Here is a 14,231-nt window from a genome sequence, read left to right on the forward strand (position 1 = left end):
TTCATGTACATTCATTACTTGCCCTTTCTTTCTCTTTATAATACAGTAATGTGTATTGCTCCTACTTAATGTTAACCACAATCTAATTTTCATGATATATCTCAGTCAGATACCCATTGAATGCAGCAGACTAACTAACTCACAACACATATTTAATTTATATAAATCTGACATCCAGGGATTATAAATTTGTGCCTCAAGGTAATCAGATATCAAACACATTTCAAAGTGATATGTTCTTACAGATGACAGTGATTTACCAAACAATTATTTATAACAAGAGTAAAGTGCACAGCCACAAGTTTGTTAGTTCATTACGTAAATAACTGAAATTTTTGTGCACAAACTAGTTTTCTTCTTTCAGTATGGATGATCACACTCACTTACCTTTCTTAGCCCCCAAGTCATTGTATGGAAAACCAAAGTGCAACCTAATGACAGTCTGAGTTAGGTCTGTGATCTACATTACTGTGTAGAAACCATTTTATATTAGACAGTGACCATGACCTTTTACCTTTTTACCCCCAAATCTATAACTTCTCTAATCCCATATGTAAGTCATCCACAAAGTTTGATTAAAGTGTGTCATGTAGAATTATACCACCGTGTGGAGACCATTTTTATTCTTTCTGACACAGTAATCTTAGCCTTTTTGCTTTTGACTAAAATCAACAGTGTTCTCTTACACCAAGTGCAAGGCATCCAGAAAGTTTGGGAACTTTAGATGATGCAAAACTTAACTTCATTCAATGACCTTGACCTCTGGAGTTAAGAACAGTAAGGTTCGACCATTATAAAGGGTAAGTCTCCAGTGATGATAGAGAACTCAAGTTATTGTGTGGAAACCATTTTCTTCTTTCAATCAGTGATCCTGACCTTTGATATTTTGAACCTGACAAAACAGGGTTCTCCCTTACCCCAAGTGCACACTCTCCACAAAGTATGGTAAATGTGGATGGTGGAAAACAAGTTATTATGTAGAAATCATTTTCCATTTTTCAGTAATGGTGACCTTGACTTTGGAGCTTGGGAGCACCATATCAATATGGTTCTTTCTTACCCAGACTGCTCTGGTGGCCTAGTGGTTAGAACATCTGCCTCAGATGTGGGAGGTCGTGGGTTCGAACCCTGAGTCATACCAAAGACTTCTAAAAATGGTACTAACAGCTGCCTCGCTAGGCACTCAGCATTAAGAGGTTAGTGTCAGGATAATGTGACTGGAGAGGACATTATGCTACATGTCTGCAGCATGATGCCCCAGTGCTAGACATCACTTTAAACTGCCACACTGCAGACATCATAGCGATATGACTGGAATTCTTTTTTAGCTATGTTAAAAATCTAAATCACACACTCTTTCTTACCCCAAGTGCAAGACATCCACAAAGTATTGTAACTGTTGATGGTAGTCAACATCATAACACAAAATTTAGTAATTCTTGATGGTAGTCAACATCATAACACAAAATTTAGTAATTCTTGATGGTTGTCAAGATCATAACACAAAATTTAGTAATTCCTGATGGTAGTCAACATCATAACACAAAATTTAGTATTTGTTGATGGTAGTCAACATCATAACACAAAATTTAGTAATTCTTGATGGTAGTCAACATCATAACACAAAATTTAGTATTTGTTGATGGTAGTCAACATCATAACACAAAATTTAGTATTTGTTGATGTTAGTCAACATCATAACACAAAATTTAGTATTTGTTGATGTTAGTCTACATCATAACACAAAATTTAGTAATTCTTGATGGTTGTCAACATCATAACACAAAATTTAGTAATTCCTGATGGTAGTCAACATCATAACACAAAATTTAGTAATTCTTGATGGTAGTCAACATCATAACACAAAATTTAGTAATTCTTGATGGTAGTCAACATCATAACACAAAATTTAGTATTTGTTGATGGTAGTCAACATCATAACACAAAATTTAGTATTTGTTGATGTTAGTCAACATCATAACACAAAATTTAGTAATTCTTGATGGTTGTCAACATCATAACACAAAATTTAGTAATTCCTGATGGTAGTCAACATCATAACACAAAATTTAGTAATTCTTGATGGTAGTCAACATCATAACACAAAATTTAGTATTTGTTGATGGTTGTCAACACCATAACACAAAATTTAGTAATTCTTGATGGTAGTCAACATCATAACACAAAATGGCAGGCACATACATTTTTTTAAAGAATTATGATTGGTTACAAGATATATAAAACTTAAATTACCTCTAAGCACAGCACTAAGTAAATCACTGACCTACCATTGCTTAAAAAAAGACGCTCTTCTGACAAAGTCTAATGCAATGACATTACTTTAGATAAATGATAAAAAAGGTAACTCTCTACAATAGTCTTTGTAAAAGAGTCTGAAAATAGTCCCTTGTATGTTAAGCATGCTTTAGCACATACCCCCCCCCCCACTTCCTTTTGTCAAGCCTGTCTTTTTCTAAGCTATAAAGTGAAAAATGCTAACACTGAGTTTAGTAGAAAAAGGTTTTATCAATGGTATCAATCTAGGGTTTGGATAGATGGTCTTGCACATGGATACAAAATTGATTGCCATGTCAAGATTTTGCCAGGGTGGACTTGAAAAAAATCTTAACCTGTCAAAGAAAGTTCTGTTAAAAATTTCATCAGCTCTGGCAATACATGATCCAGAATCCTAACATACTGACTCTGTCTTATTATAATATCTCTTTGAAGTTTGTTGTCTGATATACCAGGATGCCAGATGTCATATTACTAAATGATGTTTATCTTTAAGGTTACTGGAATCGGGACATATCAGGGTACAAACTTTAGGCATAGATTAATAAGACACTGAGCATCATAGCAAAGCAGGGTACAAACTTTAGGCATAGATTAATAAGACACTGAGCATCACGGCAAATCAGAGTACAAAATTTAGGCATAGATTAATAAGACACTGAGCATCATGGCATATCAGGGTACAACCTTTAGGCATAAATTAATAAGACACTGAGCATCATGGCATATCAGGGTACAACCTTTAGGCATAGATTAATAAGACACTGAGCATCCTGACATATCGGGGTACAAACTTTAGGCACAGAGTAATAAGACACTGAGCATCATGGCATATCAGGGTACAAACTTTAGGCATAGAGTAATAAGACAGCATCATGGCATATCAAGGTACAAACTTTACACATTTAGTTGTTGCTGCTGTGGATTTAATACCATTTTTCAGCACATGATAGGCTATACATGGCAGTCAGAGATGCCCATTGCCAACCTGGGAAATTAGTGACAAAAGGGTAAAAAGTCACAATTCTATGGAATCCTGGCATATCTGGGTACTAACTGTAGGCATTTAGTAACAAGTGGATTCCTGGTATATATGGGTATTAACTATAGGCATATAGTAACAAGTGGAATCCTGGCATATCTGGGTACTAATTGTAGGCATATATTAACAAGTGGAATCCCTGGCATATTTGGGTACTAACTGTAGGCATATAGTAACAAGTGGAATCCTGGCATATCTGGGTAGTAACTGTAGGCATATGGTAACAAGTGGAATCCTGGCATATCTGGGTACTAACTTTAGGCATATAGTAACAAGTGGAATCCTGGCATATCTGGGTACTAACTGTAGGCATATAGTAACAAGTGGAATCCTGGCATATCTGGGTAGTAACTGTAGGCATATGGTAACAAGTGGAATCCTGGCATATCTGGGTACTAACTTTAGGCATATAGTAACAAGTGGAATCCTGGCATATCTGGGTAGTACCTGTAGGCATATGGCAATATTATACTTGGAATCCAGTTATATCATGGTACAAACCTTGGACATGTAGTTTATAAGTCATGTGGATACCTGACATACCAAAGTTCAAATTACATGCATGCACTATATTGTACCAAAGGTAGATACAGTAATAATGTAACAAAGGTAAATAAAGTAATATTATACCCAAGGTAAATACAGCAACTAAAGTAGAGATATGACTTGCAAAACCATTAACACAGAACTGCTGATGCCACTGTCATCATTGTAAGAAAGGTTATACCCATGTCTTGCCATCCATGACAAAGATGGTAATACAATATTCTTACATGATCAGAAGGACTTTAAATCCTTGGACCCATGTTCATCCTTTCTGCTCAAGGAAACATTTTAAACAAAGTATGCATCCTATTATGTTTTTAAATCTAAAGAAATGACCATGGACTTACTTTTGCAGACATCTTTTTGAAGTTCCTGAAAAACCCTGTCCCCTTACTAATCTTCACTGTGTCCAGCTGGTCATCTTCCTCATCCTCCTCAAGGGCACAGCTATCTACTCCAGGCAGCTCTCCATCCTTCCCTCCAGAACTCTCCACCAACTTCATGTAACGGTACTCCAGTCTGATGGGGATTTAAAAAAAAGTATTCCAAAGTCCTGAGGTGATTCAAGCAATCAAAATAAAGCATAAATGTTTTTCTATGGAATTACTCACACTGCCTGAGGTGATTCAAGCAACCATGCTAAAGCATAAATGTTTTTCTACGGATTTACTCACAATGCCTGAGGTGATTCAAGCAACCATGCTAAAGCATAAATGTTTTTCTATGGATTTGCTCACAATGCCTGAGGTGATTCAAGCAATCATACTAAAGCATAAATGTTTTTCTATGGATTTACTCACAATGCCCGAGGGGTGATTCAAGCAATCATTCTAAAGCATAAATGTTTTTCTATGGATTTACTTGCAATGCCTTAGGTGATTCAAGCATCCATACTAAAGCATAAATGTTTTTCTATGGATTTACTCGCAATGCCTGAGGTGATTCAAGCAACCAAAATAAATCATAATTGTTTTTCAATGGATTTACTTGCAATGCCTTAGGTGATTCAAGCAACCATACTGAAGCATAACTGTTTTTCTATAGATTTACTCTTGCAATGCCTGAGGTGATTCAAGCAATCATACTAAAGCATAAATGTTCTTCTATGGATTTACTCGCAATGCCTGAGGTGATTCAAGCAATCATACTAAAGTATAATTGTTTTTCTATGGATTTACTCTTGCAATGTCTCTTGTTGCAGATCATCTACATTAGGTAGTTTATGTCTTAACCATTTGAAACCAAAACAAGTTCATCAAACCCATGTTTTTCACCTCCATTGTATCCTTGTCAGTATATGCAACATTTCTGACTTTCAAAAACTTTAATATTGCTGACCATGATGCTGACAGAAAAGTGACTAATGCAGTTCACCAGGTTTACTTGGTGATGCAAAAAGGGACAGACACCACAGATATTTTCATTTACTTATATTACACCTTTAAAAAATACACAATTAAAACCATTCAACTGCTACTTGGGTTTAAAGGATATGAATTTCAAAATTGTTGATTAGCATGTAATGACTGATTATAATATTCTGTACATGGAAATCAAGTTTTTTTGGCATTACTGAAGTCCTTCCGGACTTCATATATTTTATGGGTCAAAGTCTTGTTATATAATGCTCTGCGCCAACAGTACCATTTTCAAAGGATAAACAGGATGAACATTTCACTGTTTTAATTCCTGAAAGAAAAAAATCCATTTTTGTTCAAAGTAAACTGAGAGCCACAGATTTCAATGGCTCATATGAATAACTGTACTTACTTCCTGTTCCTTCTCCAGATTACAAAGAGCATGATACCGAGGATTAATGCAAGGCCAAGTATAACAGGTATCATAATCTGGAACTGAAATGCAGACAGAGTACAGTCAGGAGTAGGAATGGATGACATGCATGATAGATACATTTACTATTTAGCATTTTCTACACTAATTTCCTACTCAATGCTAGGTATACTCGACTGAATGATCCTAAATTGTGTTTCAGAGACATCGGAAACAGAAGATCAATTCTACATTATATAAGGCAAATGTGCCCATTATTTTTACTCAGACAAAAAACTCTGATCAGTTTGTTATTTCTTACCTGTAATTTTAGAGTTGTTAAAATTATGAGCACAAGTTGCTGAAAGTGTATAGAAGACTGATTTATTGTGTCATGGTTCCACTCACATAAGTTAATTTTCTGCTGTTTAATAAAGGAAAGTATTGCCAGGAAAAACATACTGCACTACAGAATTTTTTTATTGTGATATATATCAATACATGTTGGTTGTGGACAACGTTTATGATCTAATGTTAATTTCACTTATTTTGTACTGTAATAATGAGCAATTAGCGTGTAAAAAAAAATCTTCACTGAACAAAAAAATAAAATCATGTTGCTTATTATTTCACCAAAACACCCAATAAATATAATAACTACATAAACGATTTAGCACAGACATTGTAGTATTATTTTGCCTGATCAGAAAGGTCTTTTGGTCAGAAAATTAAATGACAAGGAATAAAAATAAGTACAAAATATAAGCAGGGGACAAGTGTGATTTTATGTCCTCTTTGACTTTTTGACTGCAGATCAAGCACCTGTGGCATGTTTAAGAATCATTCTTTGACAACACTGTATGGATGCAAGTCATGAATAATGAAACTGGCAATGTCATGAGTGATAGCTGTGGCTCGTGATGACGAAGATTCATATTTAGTATGTGCAACTTGCATACCCACAATTGTTGGTTGCTGACCTGAAATGTTCGATATGTAACCTTTGGCTGTTGTGCCGTGTATTGTATCACTTCACTGTTGCACAGTAATGGTAGACCATAAATGAGTTGAGAGGTTTGTTGTTCCTCCTGCATGTTTGATTCCAGCTTTGTACATATTAGAGCAACAGTTTTGTTAAGTGTATTGGTGCCAAACTACCTTTTTAGTGAAAAATTATTCCAAAATAAACTATCTGCTCTTGGGTTTTTCATGAACTTTAGAAGCTGCCATGATGGTAATGATGCTAACCCAATTGGAAGACAGTTGTCTGCTCAAAGTTAGTCAATTGTGTGAGTGTGTGTGTGATTTAGATTTTTAATGTAGCTTTAACAATTTTTCAGTCATATCGCTATGGTTAGTCAAGTGTAGGTGAAGAAAAAATCTATTATACCTGTATTTCCATACTTGTATCACGATGTACCATATCGGGCATTCTGTATTGCAATTTATCGGTATATCATTATACCCTTACTGTTTAATACATAAATCTCAAGTTTCACATATTAGGGATGATCAGTCGAGTGTGCTCTCTCTTACTTGTGCCTAGTAATGGTGTTGTTAATTCTAACATGAAGCCCAAACAAACATTCTACTTTGTTTTAACTTATTATATATCACTGGCTTTGAAAAAGGGACTGAAACAGGAGTGCTTATGATGTAACCTGGCTGGCTTTCTAGAGGAAAACACATACAATTAGGGCTTACCATGAATGGCAATGATCTCAGTTCCACAGTGCATTTCTGCTCCACCTGCCTCTTCTCATTCGTGTCTTTTAAAGTACAATTCCTGAAGATGTTATAAAAAAATCAGTTCTATATTACCTTATAGTCTGAACATAATCCAAAGGTCATGCAGGAGATACCATGATGAACTTATTAGGAAACCTTATGGATGCGTTCAATTAAATAATTCTGTTTCAAGAATGGTAAAAATCATTATGCTTTATTTCCACATATAAAATTCTATAAAAATACACTTTCACTTCATATAAACTTTGACTGGTTTCTGTCATCACATATCCATATGCATTAATAAGCTTTGTTTTAAACCATCATCTTTCCTTCCTTACCATCAATAAATCAATAAAATTTGAGATCAACTGGCTTTTTGTTCCCATGAAAAATAGCAAAATATCATTTTAATAAAGCTAAATGCCATACTAAAAAAATGAGCAAGTGAATTTCCAGCAGTCATCCTGTTTTGCTTTCAATATATTACTGATCACAGGCTGAAGAAACCATGTGGTGTCCAAGATCATACAGATAGGCTGAAGAAACCATGTGGTGTCCAAGATCATACAGATAGACTGAAGAACCCATGTGGTGTCCTAGATCATAGAAATAGGCTGAAGAAACCATGTGGTGTCAAGATCATAGAGACAGGCTGAAGAAACCATGTGGTGTCCAAGATCATAGAATAGGCTAAGATACTAAGAAACCATGTGGTGTCCAAGATCATACAGATAGGCTGAAGAACCCATGTGGTGTCCTAGATCATAGAAATAGGCTGAAGAAACCATGTGGTGTCCAAGATCATACAGATAAGATGAAGAAACCATGTGGTGTCAAGATCAGAGAGATAGGCTGATGAAACCATGCAGTGTCCACGATCACAGAGATGGGTTGAAGAAACCATGTGGTGTCCAAGATCATAGAATAGGCTAAGTAACCATGTGGTGTCCAAGATCATAGAAGTAGGCTGAAGAGACCATGTGGTGTCCAGAAAGAACACATAATTCTGAACATATTTATTTTGAGAATAACTACAAGAAACCTGGCCAGTCTTATTCATCAAGCAGAGTAGTCTGGTTCCCTGCTTTGTAAGCTAATGCATGAGAGATCACATATCAACGTGGTAGTCACGTGATACAACAAAACTTTGAAGTTAGTCTCTGAATAAATATAGGGAATTTTGTGCTCTTTCATTTTTGTATTTTTATTACAACCAGTATACTACTTTCATTTATTTTTTCTACAATACTGAAAAATGACGGTTGTGAGATTCTGTGTGCTCATGCGACATGTTATCAAAATTGCTAGTACCAGCTCAAATTTCATCAACGCATTAGTTTCACCATCTTTCAACAGATTAAAGACATAACAATTTTAATACTCTCGCTATTTCTGAGAAAATAAATAATTTTCATATCGATTTCATGCAGGTATAACTCGATTTAACAAATTTAAGTTTGCTAGCCCATCCGCTAAGCAGCTATGGTTTAATGCCACCATGTTGGCCTCTTGTGATGCTAAACTGGTTTTCATACCTTAAATAAATAACAAAATCCAGATATCGAGCTGGCTGTGAAACAAAAAGTCAACTAGATGAATCTAATCCACTGAGCGTTTGGATTGTCTCAACAAATATATTTATGGCAAGCACCTAAATGACCCATACTGCAACTTCCTAATATTCTGGTTAGAACTCAATAAATTTAACTCACGATCAGTTCAGTTACCATTCAATTACATAATTGTTTTGGGCATCACATTGTGGAGAAAAACTCCCAGGTTTTTCCTGACTTCCGTCAATATTTGCACAATTCAAGGACTTTTCACGGTCGGGAAAAGAATTATCATTTCTCCTAATTTTTCTTGATTTCCTGGTAGCATGGTAACCCCGTAATAAGCAGCCTAATTTGAAGATCATGACTAATTCTCTTAGACAACCTGTTTTATATGTTCCCCGTAAGTTTTACATAATTCATGGGGCTGATTATGAAATGTGCCACACAAGAAGTCAGAAATCATATAAATATTTCATCCACAGCCTGTACTTTCTCGATAATATTTTAACATAATTGTAGAAATAAACAACTCTGGGACTTTGTACTCAAATGACATTAAAATACACTAATAAAGTAAAGAATAAAATATCTGGGGGCAAAGGATGATCATACAAACAAACCAGACAATAAAAAAAGAAGTCCTGCCAAATTCATTCTTGATCATCAGTGAAACATTCAGAATTTTAATAATAAAGAATGCAAGTTGGATATAAATTTATCATTACAAACAAATGTTCTGAATATCATTATTATTATATCTCTCCTGTAAACTGTGATATAATTACAGGTGAAACAATTCACCAATACAGAAGCCAGAATTGTTGGCAATTTCTACTGGGTACCCATCAATCCTAACGATCGGTTACCCTGGTACCCAATCAAAGGGAAATTGTATTAAATATGAACCTAGTTTAATTAATATAAGTGGCAAAATGCATAATCTGAAAATAAAAACAGCAATCTAAATATTACATGCCATAATTACAGAAAACTATGAAAAATGAACATATTTATTTTATGTAACGGACATTTATTTTTGCTATTTACCTGGATCTACAGTTAAAATTTTTGTCATAAATTAGCTAAATCCATGTGGATTAGTAGTTAATACATGTCTATAGACATAAAAGAAATGGATACATTATTTATGCATAACACTCACGTGAACTAGTCTACATGTCTACAGTAACTTTCACAAATCATGACTGTTGTAACTGACATGGTTCGTAACTTAACAACAGTCCACTGCAAAATGATTTTAAGTTTAACAAAATCCCTCTCCTCTAACATTTTTCAGTCATTTAACATCCAACGGTCACAGCAATACAGCCCGTATTTTAATATCTGGCACCATTTTTTTTCAATTTAGACTGGTTCACTACATATGTAGTATCAAAATAGAATAAATCTATGATAAGTAGTTTCCCATTCAAGAATCCTGTCTGTTTTCTTGGAACTGTTTCAAGTAAAATCAGTATGAAAATTACCATATTTACACGTGGTAAATTTGTATTAGATTTTTTTCCAGTGCTATTAAATAACAAATATTTCCCTTATACTGAAATATTTCAGAGAATAATTTCATTCAGTATAGTTTTCCATTACAGTAACTAAGTTTTTGTGTCGCCTTTGCCATGACAAATATATCTGTCTTAGATTTGCTACTAATTATTTTTTATATAAAAAGCAACAAAAAATAAACAACTAATACTTGCTCCAGGGCCACATTAGTTAAACCAGACATTTCTATTGTGCTTTCTTTTATTTGAACTGTAATACGTATATATATAAAAAAAAGTCTTCGAATATTTCTTAATCAGTACTTACTGTCCCTATCAATGAAAGGTATTGATGTAGTTAATGTCATTAGGCGCTCAAAACAAGCGCATTTAAGTTGCAAGAAAAATAGCACATGAACCATGGACAGGCACAAAGTTAGGATGGTCTAGCTTTAAATATCAGTGTTGATTCTTAAATTGGTTGCATAAGAGAGGAGAGAAGTGACCTCGTTTTCATTATTTAATACATGTATGACAAGTAAATTGTAAGCCTCTGTGATGATGATGAATAAATTCACACATGACACGAGCCTCGAACTGTAATTATTATTTTGTGTCTTGATCTGAACTTGGAATATTTTTTTTTAACTTGTACCTGGTTGTTCATTTTATTACCTGGGTTATTATTAATGGGCGGGTACCCATGTACCTGGTACTAGCTGGCATCTTTATTCACCAATGCATCAATAAATTTGCCATTTTGATACACACAGATATAAAAGACAGAGAATCAAAACACAAAGAGGTTTACTTTACAAAAGTTATGCTTAATCTTCCATGTTCATGAACAAATACTGGTTTGCCTCTCTATTTTTTTTAAAGATTTCGTATCATGATGCATGGAATGGTCTTATCGTTTCCTTGCTAGCTATGGTATCCATTTCCTAATATGACTTTTAAAACCAATATCTACTGCTGACACAAAAGTAACAGCGCATGATACATACTTTGGGGGATAGTAATGGATTATCTGTTTGCCTCGAACACATTCTCCAATAATCTTCTCAAAGTCATTTTGGCGACAAATTGGACAGGCATTTTGGGTGGTCCACAAGAAGTGAAATGTACATCCATCACATGTTCCATCTGGGCATTTGGGAGGTGGACTTAAAATCCCTAAACCTTCCTGTTTCATGTCACAGCGCAGAGACAATATTGTGGTTCTTCCATTGGGACAGGCCAATGTTGGTCTGTTGGGAGAAGAAAAAAAATATGATGTAAACAGATATCCAGTGGAAATTGTTCATAATGATCTCAGCTATATAGAAATTTTTGAATTTAGCAAAATATTAATCAAAATCTTAGTCATTATAAACTCTTTTTATTTCTCCAGTTTTATAAACAAAAAATGAACCAGTCTAACTGGCCTCTTTATGTTCATTATAAATATATATGGTTCTGCTGTATTGGAGTGCTCTTATTTATATTGCAATTCTGGATGTAACAAAAATACATCAGGGATACAATTGCAAACATTATAATCTCCGTTTTTCATCAGCTTAAAGATTTACATAACCATTCTATTCAAGTTGAGTATCTTTCTTGTGATCAAGCAGTTCCCTAACCAATGCAAGGCCCAAACATGTCAAAATTCATTAGCAATACAATGTGGCTGATTAGTCTACTGTCTGGTTATGAAAACGTTTTGATTACCCTAATTAGCAAAGGTATCAAATGTAGGTTTTGTCAAATGGCAGCAATAAAAAGTCAATATGTTCCAAAACTTATGATCAAGCAGTTCCCTAAATAAAGTGAGCCAATACTTGTGTATGTGTGTATGAGATTTGGGTTTTTAATGTAGCTTTTTTAAAATTCAGTCACATCACTACAATGCCTGCAGTGTGGTAGTTTAAATTTAGACTGCTTTCTATGAATTGTATATTTTCCCGAATATATTTGCAAATGGTTTATGAAAAGACACAATCTAATAAAATGGTATTTCCCAGAACAGAGATTTATGCCATTATTTCCACATGACAGTCTCACTTACCATTCCAAACTGATCTTAATGTACATATGGCAGTTAAAACATTCATGTTACCGATTCTATTCTTAAAACATAAATTTGCTGTTTAAGTAAGTTTAAGTTTTGAAACACAAGTTTGTATGTTTTTATCACCCAAGGATAACTCAGGCAGTAATAGTTTTAACAAACTTGGGATATGGTTAATGGTCAATCAACTATCAAAACACATGCCTGTGAATGTGCAAGAGTTTGTCAGCACAAATGATATCAACACCAACTATCTGATGGCTTGAGGCATACATTTCGCCTTGAGCTTGTTGTTGTTGTTGTAGGGTTTAACACCTTTTTCAGCACACGATAGCCTATACATGACAGCCAGTATTAATGGTGGAGGAAGAACCTGGGAAAATCCCATAAAGAACCACTGACCCACGAGAAGCTACTGGCAAGCTTTCTCACATACCCACATTGGCTGAATCCTAGATTCAAACCCACGCAGACAGAGGTGAGATGGCAGTGATCTATAATGGAGAGCGTTTTAGACCACTCGGACACTCGGGACCCCTAGTTTGAGCTATATATAACATCACTGGAACTAACCTGGCCAAGGTGAATGAGCATCTGAAAAAGGACTGTTGTTCAATGATCCTCTAAAAAATCATAGGGTGAAGTTGTTTCACTTTCCTAACATAAGAAGACAAAGTTTACATTTTTTAGGTGGCTTAGTTACCCACTTCGGCTGGATATGTGACCCCTGAATCAAATTCATGTTGTACCTGACCAGGGACATTTATTTTGTAAACACCATAATACATAGCTAAATATTTCTCTGTAATTGTGGATTAAATATTTGGATCATTTATAATGGAGACAAACATGTTTATTTGTGTCTGAGTCTAGGACATCAGATTTCCATTTGGAAATTCCTAAACTAGTTGACAACTTTGAATGTTTTATAAAGAAGACTGGTCTACATCCTGGCTCTATTATTGTCTCTTATCTTTTTATATAATGATGTTTACTTGAAAAATTATGCACTTGCCTTAATATATGAAGCAGAATCAGTCTTATTTACCTGGGTGGACTTATTTATTCAAATTATCATTCACTAGAATTATAGTGCTCAATACTATTCTTGGACTAGAATATTAGTTTGGAATTATAGTGAATTCAGACAAAAACATTTTGGATTATTTTACTGTGATACATCAAAAAACACTAAGCACATTGCCACAATCCAGGCAACTGGCACATTAGCACAGTTGAGACTGCTGGCACATCAACACATTTAATATTGGAACGTAGTTGGAATACCACTGGAATCAATTGGGAACTTCATATATATATGGACTTGTGATAAACTTTTAAGACTATTTGGGATTTCATTCATGATACTGCAAGTTCCTTTTTCAAAATTTTCACTTTGCATTTTAGGAAGATAAATTCTTTATTTAAATTTATTAACGTTTTTGTCTTTTCACTCTTTATTTCTTACTTAGCTTTGACCACAGGGTCATAGCACCTACACCACTTTCAACCACCACTGTACCTAAAAGGCCTGCTAGATCCTTTAAGCCACCACTGTACTTACAAGGTCTACCTAGATCCTTTAAACCACCATTGTACTTACAACCTACCTGGACCACTTTAAATCACCTTTGTACAAACAAGGCCTACTAGATCCGTTAAACCAACACTGTACCTTCAAGGCCTACTAGATCCTTTAAACTACCATTGTACTTACAAGGCCTACTAGATCCTTTAAA

General features: G+C 34.6%; 1 protein-coding gene across 1 annotated transcript in view; it reads right to left on the reverse strand.

The window, feature by feature from the left end:
- LOC149788535 (endosome/lysosome-associated apoptosis and autophagy regulator family member 2-like) overlaps positions 1–14,231 on the reverse strand; it is a 132,374-nt gene that overhangs the window by 9,442 nt on the left and 108,701 nt on the right. The window contains exons 18-21 of the mRNA XM_089974550.1: positions 11,447–11,689; positions 7,358–7,439; positions 5,654–5,736; positions 4,231–4,402 (exon numbers count right to left, since the gene is read on the reverse strand). Coding sequence (XP_089830676.1) covers positions 4,231–4,402; positions 5,654–5,736; positions 7,358–7,439; positions 11,447–11,689 — 580 coding nt within the window. The remainder of the gene's footprint in view (positions 1–4,230; positions 4,403–5,653; positions 5,737–7,357; positions 7,440–11,446; positions 11,690–14,231) is intronic.

This window comes from Sinohyriopsis cumingii, chromosome 11 (genome assembly GCF_028554795.1).
Source record: "Sinohyriopsis cumingii isolate HCF-2022 chromosome 11, ASM2855479v2, whole genome shotgun sequence".
NCBI lineage: Eukaryota > Metazoa > Mollusca > Bivalvia > Unionida > Unionidae > Sinohyriopsis > Sinohyriopsis cumingii.